Source organism: Ascaphus truei, chromosome 4 (genome assembly GCF_040206685.1).
Source record: "Ascaphus truei isolate aAscTru1 chromosome 4, aAscTru1.hap1, whole genome shotgun sequence".
Taxonomy (NCBI): domain Eukaryota; kingdom Metazoa; phylum Chordata; class Amphibia; order Anura; family Ascaphidae; genus Ascaphus; species Ascaphus truei.
Genome location: NC_134486.1, coordinates 254,808,938 through 254,829,426, shown reverse-complemented (window position 1 = coordinate 254,829,426; position 20,489 = coordinate 254,808,938). Strand labels below are relative to the sequence as shown.

Here is a 20,489-nt window from a genome sequence, read left to right as displayed (position 1 = left end):
CACGCCCACAAAGCCTGGGAGCGAGCGCCAATCAGCTATCAGGCAGGGGGAGTGTTTTTTATTTTTTTTCAGCTTGAGCAGGGAAAATTTCAGCGCGAGCAGGGAAAATGTGTGTGTGTGTGTGTGTGTGTGTCCAGTGTTGTCCTGGCTATTCCTCCAGTCTCGCGAGAATGCGAGTATGACGTCAGCGTGTTGTTGTATCCGTTGACGGGGGGAATCGGCATACAATGTCCAGCTAATATTTAGCGAATATTGCCAGATAGAGCTAATAGGTCAGGGAGGTAAGGTCTCCCTGACTCTCTGAGCTATTAGCTCTATCTGGCAATATTCGCTAAATATTAGCTGGACATTGTATGCCGATTCCCCCGTCAACGGATAAAAACAACACGCTGACACACTCGCATTCTCGCGAGACTGGAGGGTTAGCCAGGACAACACTGGAGGCAGCTGCAGACGCATCTGAGCCTGTGCGGAGTCTCTGCGTTCCACGTGGAGCCAGAACCAACAAGCCGCCATACAGATCAGCAGTGAGGAGAAGATCCTGATATCCTACATGCCTGTTATATCTGCTACTTTGTAAGTAGCCTTTTGTCTTTTGCGCATTCTGAAGAATACAAGCATACTTCACCATATTTTGCTTCTTTCTTATTATTTCAGATTCAACTCCACTGGTTTTGTCTTAATGCCATATTTCCTTCTCTGATACTCTGCAACAGTTTATACTTATTTTTTGCGCCTGTGTTTTCTGTTAATGTTATATATACTGTATGTGCTGTAACTTTGTGAGGTTTATCTACAATTATATATATAATAATTCCATACAATAGATTGCATTTTTACTCACTTTGCCATCCACCAGTTCAATGCCCAATCCATCCATCTTTTGGCTACTGATTCCAAGCAGAACACCACTGGTGCGTGTTGTACGGAACTCTAGTTCTACTAAGAGGTCTGTTCCTACTTTAAATGCTCCAACTGGAAAATAAAAAGTTGAGAGGTTAAATACTTCTGTATCAAAACAACTAAACAAAACCACACAAATATGTAGACTGATGACATCTTAGTCTGTTTATTTAAATGTAAGGCCTCGGCCAGGCAGGGAATGGGCGCGCTGGCGCTCGTGCGCTGCGCCCTGCTCAGCCGGGCAATTCGTGGCCGGCTAGACGCGTGCTCGCCTGGGGGCGCAGCCACGACATCACAGAGCTTGTTTGCCCTCATTGGGTGAACTGCTCACGTGACGCGCTTGTGAGCGGCAAATTCAAATTTGCTTGCTCTGAGCGCCCGCTCAGCACCACCCTGGACGAAGCTTATACATTATTTATTTTAGCAATCATAGAGACAGGTCTTTACCTATTTAAAAACATGTCCTAATAAGGTGTTTATCAAACTCACTTCAAGTACTTTATCGTCTTCCAATGTGCATACATGTAGCTAGGTCATCCGGTTCCTCCCCCTTCTCTTCCGGTTCCCCCCTAGTGCCCTCCTCAGCGGGAACTCTGTGTACGCCCCACTTAAAAAGGGAAGTATGACGGGCTGCTCACAGGGTGCTCACTACTCTACTCTGACCATCTCTTACCCAGAGTGATTTCAGCCCAGAGACCTCGTCGGAAGCCTCGCTACGAACGCAGGCCCTGCGGCCACCTTGCTCTCCTGCAGAAGGTTGAGCCAGTCTAGAACTCACTCCTACCACTAGACCTGATTCCTCTCCGGTCCCACCCCCAGGACATACAGCATGAGGGCCACCGTTACCACAATTAGTGGAAGCCATAACCATGGCCTCACAGGCGCAAAATTTTAGGAAGCTGAAAGCATTTTTGGGGACAATACCTATCCACGTGGGTGAAGAAGGAATAGAGTCCTGGAGGGAACACACCATCAAGGTGATTGACGAATGGCCCTGCTCCGAAGCGGTAAGGCGTCAAAGGATAATGGAGAGCCTCCGACCTCCGGCTTCCACCATCGTCAGTGCGCAGCACGATCAAGACAACGATCTTTCAGCTAATCAGATGGTGGATCTACTAGTACAGATTTACGCCAAGGATGAAGAAGAACATCCGTCACCTACATCGGCCATATTGTGTCCGCGGACAAAGTGGCTACCGGGCCTGCCAAGGTGGAAACTGTGGTGAATTGGCCGAGACCCAACAATGTGATGGAGCTGAGGTCCTTTCTAGGGTTCTGTGGATATTACCGCCGGTTTGTAGAAGGGTACTCCAGTAAGGCCAAAGTACTGAATAACTTACTGAAGGTTTATCCGGAGGAACCCAAACAGAAAAATACTACCCCACGAACACCCTTCAGGGATCGGTGGACATTGGCCTGTGAAGAGGCCTTCAAAGGGCTGAAGAAGAGTCTGACGCTGGCCTATGATGATCCAAAGAAGTCTTACATCCTGCATGTGGATGCTAACTTCAACAGATTGGGAGCCGTACTATACCAGAAGTATCCAACTGGACTGCGGACAGTGGCATATGCGAGTCGATGCTTGACTCCTAGTGAAAAGAACTATCTGGTGCATAAGTTGGAGTTTCTTGCCCTCAAATGAGCTGTAGTAGAAAAGCTACACGACTATTTATATGGGGTCTCTTTTGAAGTCAGAACCGACAATAATCCGCTGACCTATATCCAAACAACAGCCAAATTGGCTGCTACAGGTCATAGGTGGCTTGCCGCCCTATCCAACTATCAGTTCACTTTGAAGTATAAGCCCGGACCGCTAAACATAGGAGCAGACACCCTATCCAGAAGATCGGGACTGGTCGAGACATCTGATGATGGCCCCTGGTAAGAAATCACTAGGACCATGAATAACAGCTATGTGTTCCACCACGGCCATTGTAAACGATAGAGTGGCGTTCTCCGAGTTGCGAGTAGTGGATTCCTTAGGGTGCCAACCTCAGGCGCTTCCTGATGCCTACTGCCACCCCGACGGCATGGGCCTCACTCAAAATGTCATCTTCACTTGGAGAGAATTGGTACTAGCACAGATAAGTGATCCAGTGGCTAACGCTGTTCGAGAGGCCCTCCTTAAAAATGACCTCTCTATGGTGAAACGAGCTACAACTGATACTGTCGCCCTCTTCATGAGAGAATGGAACAAATTCGTAATGCATCGCGGCCTCCTCTATCAGGTCGTCCCATATCACAATCACCCTGACCGATGACAATTGTTTCTGCCCCGGCATCTAGAACGCCTTGTCTTACGATCCTTGCACGATGATCACGGATACCTGGGGGTGGATAAGACTTTTGGATTAGTAAGAGATTGATTCTTCTTGCCTAAAATGCGGGAGTCAGTAGAGCAGCATTGCCGGAAATGTCTACGGTGTATTCAGAGAAAGACACTGCCTTTCCGTGCTGCCCCAATGGGTCATCTCAAAAGCTCTGGCCCTATGGACTTTTTGTGCATAGAACCAGATTCAAAGGGCATCAGCAATGTGCTGGTAGTGACAGATCACTACACCCGCTACGCACAAGTGTTTCCAAAGAAAGACCAGAAAGCTATCACTGTGGCCAAAGTGCTGTGGGAGAAGTATTTTATGCACTACGGTCTGCCAAACTGAATGCACTCTGATCAGGTAAGAGACTTCAAGAGTAAGCTTATCAAGGAGTTGTTCAAGTTGCTAAACATTCAAAAGTCTAGAACCACTCCCTACCACCCTGAGGGAGAAGCGCTGCCCGAACGATTCAATCGGACATTGTTGGATATGTTAGGTACTTTGAAAGACTCTAAAAAGGGAGAATGGAGCAAACATGTCGGGGCACTAGTACACGCATACAATTGCACTCGCCATGAATCTGCGGTTACACACCGTACTTCCTGATGTTTGGCGAGAGGCCCGTCTGCCTGTGGACATTCGTCTGAAGGTATCTACCGATGGGGTACCCAATATGACTCATTATCGCTATGTGAAGTGACTTCCAGACAGTTTACATCGTGCATACCAACTTGCCAAAAAGACTACAGCCCAAGTGAATGCTAATAACAAAAGAAGATACGACCATTAGGTACGTTATCGAGAGCTTCGGCCTGGAGATGCTGTCCTACTGCGTAACTTAGGGATCACCGGCTAGCACAAGCTGGCGGATCGATGGAGAGAAGGATACTTTGAAGTAGAGTCTCAGATGCCGGGCCTCCCTGTGTACCGCATACGGGATAAAGATGGCAGGGTAAAGGTTTGGCATAATAATCATTTGCTACCCATACCCCAAGTGGGTGAGGATGACTCACAACCAGAGATTGTAACTAATAACTCTGAGCCTACAGAACCTACTGACACTCCTACTCTTATCAGTACCCAAGATCAATATCCTATGGAGGGAACCTCTGCTGAATCCACTAGTAATTGGTGGGCACCTCCCGAAGGAGCACCGGGTAATGGGCCTGAGCCCCAAGACCCAAGTCTCCAGTGACTTACACAAGTCGCCCTCTTAACCCCAGTAGTCCTAGTTTTGTGCCTAGTTGAGACTGTGTTCTATCAGATTCATCTCCTGCCAGAGAAATGAGGCCTCAAGAAGAAAAAAGAACACAGGCGCGCACCAAGGTCAAAGGTATGTATAAAGCAATACAAAAACAATGTAAATAGTAACTTACGTGAGGCTCCGTAAAACAAACTTGGGTAGTGCAGAAGATTATGAGGGATGTTGTGCTGGCATAAATCAGTCCCGCGCGCTGAGATCAACTGGTGGCAGCAAATAACTCCTCTACTTCCTGGTTCACACGTCACCGCGATGCCCGCATGTTGCACACAGGGAGAAGAGAGTCTCCATATTCTTGTGTCTCCGTCGCACACCGCAATCCAACTCAAAGGAAGGAAAACAAATGGCCACTACCGTCACCACCTGACGAAGCACCAGCGTGTGTGAAATGCGTAGCGGAAGATTTGTGTTCGACATTGGACTCCTGGCTATTTGCTATTACGTGTGTTTGCTGCAAACTTGGCCATTTGTTTTCCTTTTTTGCGTTGGATTGCGGTGTGCGACGGAGACGCAAAGACTCTCTGCTCCCTGTGTGCAACATACAGGCATCCCGGTGACGTGCGAACCCGGAAGTAGGGGAGTTATTTGCTGCCACCAGTTAATCCCAGCGCGCGTGACCAATTTACGCCAGCACAACATCCCTCACTGTCTGATATTCACTGGACTGTGAAATATATCTATGTAAGTTACTATTTACATTGTTTTTGTATTGCTTTATACATACATTTGACTTTGGTGTGCTCCTGTGTTCTTTTTTCTTCATGTTTGGTCCTCTGACGGAGTCACCCTGTGGTGGACAGTAGTGGAGGAGGGGTGTACCCCCACTTAACAGGAGCTGCAAGAGGAAGAAGATCTATTCTCAAGACTGATTTAGGAAGCATGAGCGCGGATTGAAAAACATTTAAATGGGGACTCAAGCCCCAGAACCATTTGCTTGTGAAGAAGCTACAGAGACTGAGACTCGTCTGAGTCAAAGAGTGAGGCGTTCACCTGATAGAGTGGCGTATGATCAATTAGTGGCACCCCACTATGAGTTTCAGCAGCCAGCTAAAGTTAAGCTGGCCTCCGTGATTAACATGTTTATAGACTTGTACAATTTTGTTTAAGTGGAATGATAATGTACCATAGTATGTGTTGCCTTTTTCATTATATAATTCTGTGTGTCGATGTTCCCAAGCGGGAACGTTGGAGTTTCCACCAGGGGGAGGATGTAGCCAGGTCCTCCGGTCCCCCCCCCCTTCATCCTCCGGTCGCCCCCCCCTTACCTCCACTTAGTGTCGACAAGCTGTGGGGGCGGGCGCGTCGCAGGGGGCTCCCGGTGGTATCCGATGCAGGGTGCTGCCATTTTGCACAAGGTTGCACATGCACTGTAGTGCGGGAGTCGCGGCGGCCCTCAGAGACCTTGCGCATGCGCAGGAGACAATCAAGGAAGGCTCTTGGCAGGGCCTTAGGGACGACCACATGATGCCAGGGAACCAATAGGGCTTCAGGATTCTCTGTGCAGAGAGGATGTAGTCATTCGCAGGGGACCACGTTGGTCAGTGTGTGCCAGGCAGAGATAGGGGACAGGTGTCTGTGCAGAGAGGCAAGTAGCCTCTGCACTAGGTCAGCGTACCCCCTAGGCCCCAGATAGTCACTCACTGAGTTTGTGTGGCTGCTCCAGGGACAGGCCCTAGAATAGGGAACATATCCCCTTAGCACTGCAGTGATAGTTTAGGGACACAGCGGACGCTGCACTCCCTGAGGAGAGGTCTGGGACCAGGCCTCACAAAAGAGAGAGAGAGAGAGAGACATTATCCGGGTGGGACCACCCTTGATGGACGTTGCGGAGGAGATCGTGGATCAGCGGATCCTTTTTGAAGTCTCTGCAGACCGGGTGCAGGAGTGCCCGGCAGGTACTGTCTTTAAAGTGCACCAACATACCGGTACAACACAGGCGCTGATCACACCTATAAGGGTGGGTTATTTGGGGACAATATTGAGATAAGTGACCAATGGACTTATACAGTACTGTGGACACGGAGTGGGGTACATGTGTTGGGGGGAAATAAGGTGGGAAGAGGTCCTGCGAGGAGTGGGGCAGTTGTGTATCTACTCACTATAGAGTATAGTGTAAGAGTCATCCGATATACTGTATCTCATTACAGTGAAGGTTCTTCTAATTTTACTATTGTATGTGTTATTTGATTGGTCCTGTGAGGGGCTGCTTCCCCTCTGCTGGGATCCCTCACAGGTGGAGGCGCTGCACCATATAGTAAGTGATTCACACCAGGCTCTCTGTGGCAGAGGCTTAGGCTCCTGTGAACCAACAGGTACAAGGGCAGCACTAGTAGCTTCCTGTGTTCAAGGGGAAACAGGGCTACATACAGTATACTACTGATCTAAACAGGGCAATAAGAAGGTGAAGGTATATAGCATAAAGTGTACAGGGTATCTTCTCTGAGTCCTTTTTTTTTTTTTGATGATTAAACATTTTTTGTCCTTTACTTTTTCACCCTTTTTTGCTGTCATGAAGCTGTGCCACAGAGATTTAATTAGGAAAGAAGTTCATGTAAAATATGTTTGCTTGGCTCATTAAAGATGTCCACCAATGCGTAGTACAGTAAATGTTATGAAAGCTGTTTAATAAGCTCAACTTTAGTGCTTCCTCATTCAAATTACTGCACCAACCTTACACAAATGCTTCTGGGAAAGGAAGTGCATAGTCACTTGTACCGTTTAAAGTCAGTCAATGTTTGGTTTTAATAGCTTTATGCTGATACTCTAAATTGCATGGACACATACATATACTCATTATATTTACTGTATTTGCCCCACTATTTCCAACTATTGTTACATCTATAAAAGGTAGTGCTATAAAGAATGAGAGCATGATACCTTGAATAAGTGTGTATGTGTGTGTGTATATATTTATATATGCTACTGCACCGACACACTTTATTCGAGCAAATACCCAGTATGTACCTGGCAGATACCTGGAATGCGCCGCTCCTCACCTCTGACAAGCCCCGTTGCGTTTGCCTTCCCAGCCTGGGTTCATGCCTGGCTGACGGGCGGCTGATCTGTTAAATGATAATGATTAGGATTTAATAGGCTGCAATGCTTCGCGTGTCTACCAGATGGCATAAATTCATGAATTGTAATGCAGTATATATATATATACTGTGCAGTATTGCAGCCAGGGGGAATAAAATGCTTCAATCCCTGCCTGGAAAATACCTCAATGCACTCGGGCAGAAAACAGTCACAAACCTCAATACATCCGGGTATACCCGAATTCGTGGGACTAGCCGAGCTCGAATAAAGTGTGTCGCCAGTGTATATATATATATATGCAGAAAACAAGAAGAAAAAACAGGCGCACTCCTAGTGTGATAAAGTATAAAACAATATTTATGGGGTTGTAAAATATAAAAAGCGCACTCACAAACAGAGTAAAAATAATAGCATTTATGAGATATAGTCAATCGCCTTGAAGCTGTGAAGGGAATGTATCAGCCTGTCCCGTTGGTGCCACCTCTGGTGTCTCCGTTGGTTCAGCAAGGTGCACTGGAGCCAACACAGCCAGATGATGTAATTATCAGCAACATGGTCAGAGACTCCCTCCAGATACACCTCCCACAGCTCTCACTGCTCACCAGCAGGCAACCGCAAAACCGGAAGCAACAGCAGTCCCAAGCAAAATAGCAACAGCTCCAAGGTACTCTCTCCGTTCGTGCAGTAATGTCAGCCACAAACATTCCGTTCACAGCTTCAAGGCGATTGAGTATATCTCATAAATGCTATTATTTTTACTCTGTTTGTGAGTGCGCTTTTTATATTTTACAACCCCATAAATATTGTTTTATACTTTTTCACACTAGGAGTGCGCCTGTTTTTTCTTCTTGTTTTCTGCAGATATCTTTGGGATTTGGTGATCCTTATATTCGGGCAGCAAAACTCCAGTGGACTAAGTACATTTTTTGGATTTTCAACTGACATCTGGTTTTTATTTTATTTTTTATGTCTCATGTTTTTTATTTTTGTTATATATTACAGTTGTTTTTATCACAAATTAGCCCTTTTGGGGATTCTTTGGTCAATAGCCTTGTTAACTCTATCTGATTTACACAGCTGATTTATCCTTATCAAGCTTCCTAAGGCGCTACTCCAATTTGTTATATATATATATTTATATATACACACATACACACACACTTTATATTTCTATATGTATTACATGTGTATAAATATAGTATACCTATACAGTAGATGAGGCAGCAGTTACTGCTCCTGCAGGCGCGTTACAGCGGGACACACACACAACGTGCCAGTGGGAGCAGATGCCATATAATAACATTTGACACAGGTGAAAAAGGGTTGGTCTATTGCGATATTGCTCCCACTGGCACGTGCCAGCGTGTGCAATAATGTTTGCTACAACTGTACATAGTGAACAAATGTACAGAATATACTGTATGTGTGTGTGTGTGTGTGTGTATATGTATATAGACACACACACACACACACACACACACACACACACACACACACACACACACACACACACACACACACACACACACACACACACGAGGAGGTAACATTAGTATAATGCATATATTAAAGATGTAAGGAAACATTAGAAATGGCAAAGTTATTTCTTTTTTATTTGGTTCTCGTCTACAGTACTATTTTGACATTAATTGTACTGTAGTTCTTCTTTCTATTGGTGCCTGGTAAATATAACAGTTTAGCATGCTACCAGAGAGGAAATATATGCTTCTAATAAGTCCTTGCAATTGACTGATAGCCAGTGTATTTGTGTCAGTTCTCAGAGACCCGTTTAACTGTTTGCTTTGTCTTTTGTGTTTCTAGCAATACACAGGTTATCCATAAACAGGACAACATGATATTTTAAGTAGGAAATTATGAAAGTAATCACCTGTCTTTGCAAACCCTGATCCATGGAAATAAGTTCCTGTCTGTGGATTGGCAAAACACGAGCCAACATTAAAACTTGAAGTAGGGTTATTCATATCTGTTGGGCTCTCTGTCATTCTAAAATTCCGGATACAACCATTAATACTGTGTAGCACCTGTAGATAGAAAAGCAGGTTTCAGTGCAAAAAAAAGGAACATTGCATCATATTCTGTGACAATATTCTTGTAGCCAAACATCGATAAGTTAGTTCCTCAATGTATTTGTTGGGTAAGAGCCCACAAAACTTTGCTTGCTTTACTGAAGTATTTTTTCCTGCTGTCCTGTGCATTATCTTACCACATGCTGCCTATATTGAGATTTTCTGTAGGAACTCCTCAAAGATTCCTGTGCCTTCTGAAATACAGTAGTTCTAGTAGGTGTTCTCAGGAGGCTACTTACTATGCTCGATTATCCATAAAACTTTGCAATTTGTGTTCAGCAGAACGATAGTTAAATCTGATTACATTTTCTACTCTCCTACAGTACATAAAGTACACATAAATCAACTTTTGGAATACAGATGTAGCAAAGCTTACCGTTCGGGTACCCTCTGCCTCTTGCGACCATGGCTGGGGGGATTAAGGCTGTGGGGGGCTCTGATCCGGAAGCATTGACCCCCCCGGCAGTGCAATAGCAGCAGACACTATCCCCAGCACAGCAGCCGTTTGCTTTTTTTTGGCTGCAATGCTGAGGACAGTAAATCTTGCTACATCTGTTCTATATAATAGATATCATAAAGGTACAACTTATACATATTAGAAGAGATAGTGTGAACTATGCTACGTACATCTTACTGACCCAGGAGCCTGCATACGAAGCATCGCAAACAGCATTTTTTGGTGCAAATCAAACTTTTTATTGTGTTTTTCGGAGTCACTATAATATGTCCTAAGCTCTGATTTCTCCACCTGTCCTTGTTGGGTAAAAAATATTTTTTTGATTTGGTTTAGCACACAGAAATGGACTGCGCTTGACTTATAGACGTAAATGGTATGTACTAAAAAAAGAATCGTTTTTGTGCATCTCAAAATCAATTGAAAGTGTGTCAAAATCATCTGCCAAATTCAATTTGGCATTAACCTTAATGAGACTCTTAATAGTGTAAGTGCAGAACGAAGTCGCTATAAAACCCAAAATTTTATTTCACGCAGCACAGATGTTTCATTTAGAGGTTGCAAAATATATTATTTTCACAGAAATGGCTATTATAAATACATTTCAACTAATATTTATATTTATTTAAAGTTATCAATAAATAAAAATACACTTAATTCTGTTTTTAATTTAAATTGGACCAATCAGGTATTCAACATGAGGGATGCATCAAAAATAATTTCAAACAACAAATTATGCGTCATTCAATATGTATGAAGCCATCATACATACTGTAGGGCTCACATTTTTAAAAGGTTTGTAAAAGTGTTTTGAACTGACATTTTGATGCACACGAAAAAATTACAAATAAAATCTTATGCAGAACCTACACGCCATTGAACTTGCTCAAAGAGTTTACAGAGGCTCTCATTCTGAGCAGCTACATTACCTCCCTAACAGGGTAGGACTACCCCTTATGATTATAAGAACACTATTCATCTCATACAGTAATAACTTAATGTGAAGTAATTTGCATATAGAGATAGAAAATGGGCTGTCCTAAATGGTGATAACTCAAGCTCCTCAAACATCAAACACTATCAAAGGTGCCATTTGGAATGTCACCAGTAGTAAACCTATCTACTGTTCACAAGACGTGCTGTAATCCAATTGAGGACTCAAAAATGGTCGCAAAAAATATTTTGGGAGGAAAACACAGGAGATCGCTTTATTTTCCATGGACTAGAAGGATTTCATGCATCGTGTGGCGTAGCTAGACATTTGCGGGCCACCGGGCAAAAAATATTTTAGGGCCCCATTAATATTAATACTGACTAGAATTTTTTCTCCCTCCCTCCCATCCTCTCCTTGATCCTCTATCTCAGGGGTGCACGCGAGAGTATCTGTGGGGGGGCGCAGGGTTTACAGAGGCCCCGCGCGCTTCCCGAAGGCACTTAAATTAAATGCCAGGGAAGCGGTGAAGGCCTCTGTAGACATCACTTACCTTGGTTCAGACGGCTTCTGGAGACACATCGCCATAGCAATGTGACTTCATGACGCCCAGAACGCCAAAACCAAGCTGAGGGGGGGGGGGGGGAGTGCGGAGAGCGGGCCAGCCGGCGGGCGGGGGGGGGGGGTCCCCGGGGAAAAAGATTGCGCTCCCCTGCTCTCTCATCATCCCTCATCTGTCCCCATACCTGCTTCTCCTCATCATCATCTCTCCCCCTCATCATCATCTATACCCCTCATCATCAAGCGCGCGGGTCCTTAGGCTTTGCCTGGGCTATAGCTACGCTCCTGATTACATGACCAAATTATAAATGTTTCCTTTAATCATGAGGCCATCTTCTTGATACATAGAAATTTTATTATTAATGTACAGTAGGGCCCCACTAATATGGCAAGTTCTGTTCTATGGCCCCGCCACAAAGCGAAAATCGCTGGAAAGTGGAACCAGCGATTTTCGGTGTCCTGCAGGTCTGCGCATGCACAGACCTGCAGTCCCCCCTTCTGCGCATGCGTGACCTCCGTTCTGCGCATGCAAAATCTCTGCAGCCCCCGTTCTGCGCATGCGCAGACATGGCAGCCTCCTTCTCGGTGCCGCCGTATTGGCGGATCACCGAGAACCGAAACAACGATAAATGTAGAAAAATTTGAAAAATAATGTTTTTTAAATTCAGCATGTATATCTATGGTCCTAATTAAGCAGAACGGTTTGTTATATAAAATAGTACATGAAGTGTATACACACCAGTATAGTATTTTTGTTATTTGTGCATACTATTTCTGATGGAAACATGGGCCTTTTATTTCAGAATATAGATTTTGTAAAACAAAAATGCTCCTTAAGGGTTCAATGTCACATGGTAACGTATATGGGACCCGCAGACTGATGCTGACCTTTTCTCCCGTAACAAGGTGTGAGGCACTGCTAATTTTAGAAAAAACTGTGCCTAATTACTACTAAACTTTAAATATGTCTGCACAAATAGTGCATTGTTATTTAACCCTTTGGGTGGAGGAGGGAACGCGGCATCACTGAAGACGAAATGGAAGAGAAGTCCCCATCTTCCATTCCTCAGCTGGCCAGATCAAGTTCAGGGTTCCATAGGAGCACATAATGTGATCTCCACTAGAAAACGATTATATAGTAGCTACGTCATTCGACAACCTAAGGATTACTACTGTATTTGTTTAACACTTTTTCTACCAGAGGGGCCTGCAACACATTAAAGTGCATGTCACTTCACTCTATTCTATGTCTAGCAAGTGGTGAATGTTGAACACAATGAACTGTGTGATTTCCATAGCATTGTGAGTTGCTACGTGAATACTCTCTAAATGCCTAATTTGCTCATTAATTACACATGGGAATGCCTTGTAGTGCCTTTGCACATCATTTGAATTGAAGTGGTGCAATACAAATGCTCCTTTTCTGTAATAGGAGGTTATTCCTTAAACTGTGGAAACTCCCATTTAATGGGCTTTTCATGCGACAGTGTTCTGATCGACACTGTCACAGTTTAATGAATAACCCCCATAGTTTATAAAAGTAACAATAATAGCCTGCGCTACATTATGCAGAGAATAATGGAGAGGAAGTAGTTTAATCAGCTTTGGCCTTACCGGACCTATTCTTTTGGTAGTATAATTAATAGGCAGTCCGCCAACATAAACCATTCCAACCACATCCAGGATGTCTGCTTTCTTTGGGCTCGTTGTTCTGTTTGCGGTACCATCGACGAAAAGTAATCCAATTTGATTTGTTCGGAATATTTTTATCTTGAAGAAAAACAGGTTTGATAATAATAGTTAGTGGAATTTTACTGGACAGAATTGTTTCCATCTAAACCTTTATCACAGCATGTGTTACAATGTGCCTCCCATAAAGCATATTGCTTTACCAACAACTATTAAAACACATAGAAGAAATAATTTCAAAACACTGCTACAGAAGATAAAGCAAGACTGCAACATGAACTACTACGGCCTTTCTCCATGTCAATGATTCCTCTGCATTCTATTCAAAATAACAATTCTTAAAGGCTCCAATGACAAGTGGGGATCAGCTTCACAGCCTAAAGCGCTTATTCAATCTGCTGTAAAACTCCTTCCCAGTGATGGAAAAGAGATCAGCTCCATTCAAATGAATGGAACTACAATGTTCTCCAACACAAGAAAGCACCTGCACAGCATATTATGCTTTCCATTAAGACACCTTATGGGCGATTAATGTTAATGGCACTTGAATATCTCTTGTGTGTTATGGAGTAGCACAGTTTAGTGACTATGTTCTAATCTATGGCATATTTGTGCATATAGTTAACTTGACAAAGTACAGTAAAGTGGTACTGTGGCTGATTTATAGGAAGTGGTAATGTGGCTGATGTCTAGTGAATAAGGGGCAAACCCCTTTGCACTTACATTTCAAATGTTTTCTGCCTTGTTTAAGTAAATACAAAAACAAATAGGAGACCATTTTTAGGAAATTACAGATTATGTTTACAAAATAAAAAGTAGTGTTCGGTACTTAGTACCATCTTGTTTCAAATCACTAAACGGACTTACCTTGTGCCACTGTCCATCGTTAACTTTAATAGGAACCATTGTGCTGGTGTTCCCATTTCCAAGGTCATATCTAAAGTGAGCCATCCCCTCTTTAATCTGGACAGTAGCAAAATCAGCATGGTTGCTACGAGCCATGTAGAAAAGTAAACCCGACTCTGCCTCAGTGCGAAGTTCAAGTTCAATTGAAAGCCTGCAGTAAAATAGTAACATGTTAGGTGTGAGAATAGATTCTTCTTCTAACACAGAAAGTGAATCCAAGTTTGTTTTTTTCTTTTCTTTTCATTTAGATTCCTAGAGTTATTAAAGCAAAGACAAGAGATGCAGATACACAATGTCTTCCTTCAGTAATTCAACCTCAGGTGGGGTACATGACTTACGTCTTCTTCACCTTAGTATCATCAAATGCAATTGCAATATGGCTATTCCTGGAGAGACCAAATTGTTTCCCACCTTCCAATGTAACGGGCTCGGTATCAGCAGCACAAGCACCCTTGGAAGAAGAAAAAATGTCAACTGCACATATATCTACACATACTACCATGATATCCTATCTTGTTTTCAGGAAGGAAAAGGAAACATTGATCTTATATTATACTGATCTTAGGATATATTTTATTCAATGACCGTGGTTCTTAAACTTCTTCAGAGACCCCCGACCAAACAGTTTAAGGAATAACCAGTGCATTTGCACACAAGATCTGGTTTGGCTCATGTCCCGGAGTAGAGATCTGAGAATTTCATAGGCGTTATACTGTAGAAGCAGTGTTATAGAAGTGTCAGCAATGCATTACAGACTTCTCCGAAGAGGGTTAATCATGCTTTGCATTCATATACCAACTGAAATGCAGTACGATTAATACCATATGTGGATATATTAGAAAATAACTCTATCAATAATAATAACAAGATTGATCTATATACAGGTGCACATTATGCACAATATTCCTCCTTTTTCTCATCTGTTAGCATTTTGGCAAATCGATTCTGAAATCTGACTGGGCTGCGATTTGCTGTTGAAATGGCAAAATAACGGTGGAAACTTGTGATTTCTGTGAATGTTAAACTCTTTAAAGTTCTGCAAAATGTTTGGCCAGAATTCGAATTTGGGGTAAAAAAAAAAAATGTATAAAATGTCACAACTGCATTTTGGGTACTTTTGAGCATACAGTATCTGGCCGAGAGAGACAGCAATATGTGAGACAGTCTTCCGCTGACAAAGGCTGCAATTTTAGTCGGTATTTTGTTATCCACTTGATTCTTGCATGTTTTGCTATGCAGTATGTAAGTATGAAGTAAAACTTTATCCTATTATTTGACCCCTTGCAATTTCCGTGTAACCCCCTTTAGGGTTACTAGTTGTTTTACAAGGGGTTAATGTTAATGTCTTGTGGATTTTTGTATAGCAAGGTCTACCCTTGGTCCCGCTTACCTCCGCTATAGCGGGGAAGGTTGGTGAGGCAGTGCGGGCGGTCAGGATGGCGAGCGGGTCGCCGATGGTCTGCGGCAGCTCCCATAGCAGGGCGCTGCCATGACAGATATGGTCGTGCATGCGCAGTGCAGTCACGCACGCGCAGAGAGCAGGAGACTGGCCTCCATTGCCTAGGAGCTTCCGCAGGGGAACTACAGTTCCCAGCAGCATAAGGGGCTGCAGTCATATGGCGCAAAACTAGCCAATAGGGCCGCAGCATCCACTGCATCCAGGGATGGATACATTTCACACGCAGAGGAGCACACCAGTCGGAGCTGGGACAAGTAAGGGGTACGGTGTGTAGGTTAAGGGTGTCTGTGACCCCTGCATTAGGCCAGAGATCCCCTTAGGCCGCAGCTAGGCCCGACTCCCCTTGGTTTGTGGTTGCTGCAGGGACCGGCCATCAGTTAGGGACATAGCCCCTGTAGTACCAGAGAGAGGGACACACGTAGAGGCGGAGGCTGCACCGACATCGCTGGATCAGTGGATACGTATTATCTTCCGGCCATAACCGGGTGCAGGAGCACCTGGGTAGGTACTACAAGTGCACCGACTGTAACATCTTCAGTTCTAGTGGGAAGCACTGTCTCACACATTTGGGTGGGTTGCTACTGGTGGACCCCGGGGTGGCTGGGTGCCCAAGGACCCTTCAGTACTTTGGGGGGATATCCCATCCAGGGTGGACATTGTGTTGGAGGACAGTGTGAGGGTACAGCCATGCGTGGCCTAGTGGTGTGGACTGGTTATCCTTGTTATTCTTATGCATGCAGTAAAACTGTTACGCTTACTATTGTGTGTATTATTGCATGAGGTCCTGTAACGGGGTTATCCCACATAGTAGGATCCCGTACAGGTGGAGGCGCTGTTACCTGACAGATCAGGAACACCCCAGGCTCCCAGCAGCGGAGGCCCAGGCCTCATGTGAGCCGCAGGTAACGCACCACATATACTGTAGCTGTCATATCTCCCAGGGGGTGAGGGAAAGTGCACTACAGTTGCAAAACAATAACCTTTCAAATAATGTTGCAGCCTAGCTAACTGAAGATTTAGCACCGCCCCTTTCCCAGAAGGAGCTCACCTTGTCACATGGGTTGATGTGGTGAGAAGCCCAATTAATCCCCCGTATCTATGGTGACCGGTGAGGTCACTAGGTTAAAGATGGAAGTATAGAGGGTTATGCCCAAGACCCTAGCAGGACCACAGGAGTGCCCCAATACCAGAAGACTCCAAAGGAGGGGGTCTCAACTGTCTGCATGCAGTCCTAGTCTAGTAAGTGTGTAACTCTGTATTTAAGGTGTGGGATCACCTTTATGGTTTTCATAGTTACGGAAAGTGTCCCTAACCAGATAGGGCCACTAAATATCTGATGGCAAGGCCATAACAGGCCACTGAGGGAGTGTGTGCGTGACAGGTTCCCCTGGTTAGTGGGAGCCCTAAACCAGGGTTCTCCAGGAATGTCACCATCAAGCTTGCTCTAACGCCAGCTTTGAAGTTGGTAGGCACACCATGTTAATGGGGAAGACTGCTAGGATACTGCAATGGTGAAGGGTAGATGGGAACCCTGATGGAACTACACCCCTAAGCTGATGTCTAGGTAAGTACCTGCAAATTACTTCAGGTCCATTGAGGTTATGGAAATGCATGTCCCCGTGACAATGTACAAGAAGAAGTAATATAAGCCGTATGTACCTCCCTGTGGCGCGGTCTGGACTCAAGGGAAGAGAACTGTAAGTGTGAAAGCCTGTCCTGTCAATAAACCTGTCCTGTTTATATAATAAAAGATCCTGGCACCCTTTTCTTACCATCCTTAGAGCTTACACTACCAGCCAAGCCGAATGCCAGCACCCTGAGAAGGTAATGAGGTCTGTGTCATCACACCTACACTAGCTCATAGAAACACTCATTAGGAGCTGGGCAACGAGGGGATACATCTGCAAAAAGATTCTTGTAATATTTTTGCATTTTAAACTTTTTCAATAAGATCATTGCATATTTGAAGATTCAAAATGCAAATTCTAGAGCCTTTTTGTAACTTTGCAAGAGTTTTCTAGTTAGTATTTTTTTTAATGATTGTTAGCAAGTACAATATCTCAGCCAAAACTAGTAAACTAGTTAATGTGGTAGCACCACAGGAGTTCTTCATAGGTGAAAGCATAAGGTGCAGAGCTTTCAAAATCTTTCAGGTTTCTTCTTAAAGTGAACTGAGACCATGACTTCTGTCAGTGCACTTGAAGAAGAAAACGATGAGTTTTCGAAAGACCTGTATACTATACTTCATCTAATGTTAGTCCCCTAAAAGGTATTGCAAACATATTTAAAGTTTAGTTGTAATTAGGCACAGTATTTTCTAAAATTAGCATGTATGTAGATTTTCTCAATTTTCTAGTTTTGAACTAAAGAAAATTGCAAAAAATGTCTGCAGTATTGCAGAAGAATTCATCTATTCCCCACTAGCAAAAGGCAACATTATGAATGCATTTTAAGAAAAGTGTTCAATTTTTCATATCTAGATATCAAGACTGGTGCTTTTATGAAGGCAGATTTATTCACATGTAATATATCAAATTTCAAAAACCTCAAAATCTTTCCGGACATTATAATACCATATTACCAGACTACTGAAGCCATAGGGGTGATAGTGAAGTCATGCAGGGGCTAGTGTGAAAAAATTAGTAGATTTATATTTACAATAAATGGCTTGTTTTTTGTATTATTGGGTAGTTTACACATTTACCATATAGGGCATCCATCGAGTCCTGATATATATCGGAACCGCGGTAGTGCTAATAAATACAGAATGCTTTATTACCCTCTAAGGCAAACAAGGGGTTAATCACCACACCCATCATCCCCGGGGGCCTAACTACGCTTTACAAGGAAACTAACTGCATCACCCACTCCACAACAAACCTACCCCCTCTCCCCCCTAGACAAATGGCGAATGGCCCTATTAAACAAATGTGACGAATAAGGCTCTTGGCCATTAAAAAAATATGTAATAATACATTTTTGTACAAAATACATTTAAAACAACCCATTGATTATCACTGTGGCTAGCTAGGCACACTACATTGGTACTCAATGGTGACCTGTAATAAAAATCCGGTTACTTACCCCACCCTGGATGAAGGCAGTACTCATATTCCAGGCGGAAACCCCCCGGAACCGATCCAATAAAGTACCAATGCACAACCATTCAAAAGCCATAAGAACAAATTCAAGGCCCAATGGCTGCCACAAAATGAAAAAATAAAATAAAAAAGCCATTAAAAATAATCCAAGGCTCAAAGGCCTAAACAAAAATGCAAAAACCAAAGCCATAATAAATAATCCAAAACCCGAGGCCTATTTGTAGGCAAAGACCAATTGTGTTCTGCGACATAGGACCCTCAACTTGACCCAAAGCTCTCAATCTCTGTTGCTTGAAGAATATTCTTTGGTGAGTATTTAATAATAATAATAATAATAATAATAATAATAATCTTCTTTTGTACTTAAAAGTCTTTCTTCGTCTGTATTTTTCACCACCCGATGTGGGCCATTGAAGACTTCCCGATCTTCTGCGAGAGCCTAGGCCTTTTATAGGGGTCTGTGCCATCGCAGAAGACATGTCAGGGAGATGTGATTCCCTATCTTTACGATGACATTACGGCTTGGTTGGCAAAATCCATGATGTCATTTGAAAAAGAGTGAATCACATAGTACAGATGTGTCCTCCTGTTCTCTCCTGCTAGCCTAGGAAAATCTGTAGCTATCTCACAGAAACGCTGCAAAATGTCTGTGATATTTTTGCAGCTAGACTAATGGCCCATCGGATTAACACAGCAGGAGGCCCTGCTATTTGAATGGGACTGCATGGACCTACCTTGTGTTAATCCGATGGGCCATTAGTCTGGCTGCAGAAATATCACAGAAATGTTGCAGCGTTTCTGTGAGATAGTCACATATTTTCCAGGAGAGGCCAGGAGGACACAAGCAATCTGGTTGATGGTCCATATGTTCCAGTGACACAACTTCTGCGACAGCCAAGACTCCCTATAAAAGACCTGGGCTCTCGCAGAAGACCGGAAATCTTCAACGCGATACAGATGAAGAAAGAAGACTGCTTTAAAGAAGAAAAGCAGATTCTTCAAGCAACAGATACGAAAGGGATTTGGGTCACGATGAGGATCCCATGTAACAGGCCACGGATGGCCTTGGATTACAAATGGGCAATCAGGTTGTGGATTATTTCTAGTGGCTTTGTTTTGGGGGGTTTTAGTGCCCATCAGGCCTAGGGTTTGTTTTTATAACTTTTTTATGCTTGGGCATGGCTGCTTTATTGGATTGGTTCTGGGGCACTTCTGCCCAGAAGATGAGGACAGCCTTCTTCCAGGGTGGGGTAAGCAACCCCATTTCTATTACATGTCACCATGGATTGCCAATGTGTCTCCCATTGAGAGGACCTACAGTAGGTAGCAACAGTGACAATCATTGGGTTTATGTTTTAAATGGGTTTTTATATTATCATGTAATGTATTTATTATTATTTGTAATGTATTTTTTTTAATAGATGTATTTTTTATTTTTAACGACCAATAGGGCTATTGGCCATTAGTCTAGAGGGGTGGTTGGTTTGTTGGGGGGGGAGCTAAGGTAAGGGTTGATAGGGGTGGGTGATGGAGGTAGTTGCCTCGGTGAGGGTGGTTAGGCACCCGGGGGGAGGGGGGGTGTTGGAATTAACCCCTTGTTTGCCTGGCAATGCTTTACTAGCCACTAAGGTAGCCAAGTTTGTAAGTAGTGTAGTTTGATTGTGTTTTAACCCCTTTGATGTCTGTGTTATACCTTGGTTGTCACAGGCATCAAAGGGGTTCATTTTATTTCTACCAGAAGGTTCTGCAATAAATTACATTACAGAAGCCTATGGTAGAAATACTA

The 20,489-nt window shown here is 43.7% G+C and overlaps 1 protein-coding gene across 4 annotated transcripts in view; it reads right to left on the bottom strand.

Annotated features, from left to right (window-relative positions):
• LAMA2 (laminin subunit alpha 2) overlaps nt 1-20,489 on the bottom strand; it is a 736,088-nt gene that overhangs the window by 8,104 nt on the left and 707,495 nt on the right. For all 4 annotated transcript variants that reach the window (XM_075597283.1, XM_075597284.1, XM_075597285.1 and 1 more), the window contains 5 exons: nt 14,482-14,594; nt 14,105-14,294; nt 13,163-13,318; nt 9,404-9,557; nt 845-975 (listed from right to left, as the gene is read on the bottom strand). In XM_075597283.1, coding sequence (XP_075453398.1) covers nt 845-975; nt 9,404-9,557; nt 13,163-13,318; nt 14,105-14,294; nt 14,482-14,594 — 744 coding nt within the window. The remainder of the gene's footprint in view (nt 1-844; nt 976-9,403; nt 9,558-13,162; nt 13,319-14,104; nt 14,295-14,481; nt 14,595-20,489) is intronic.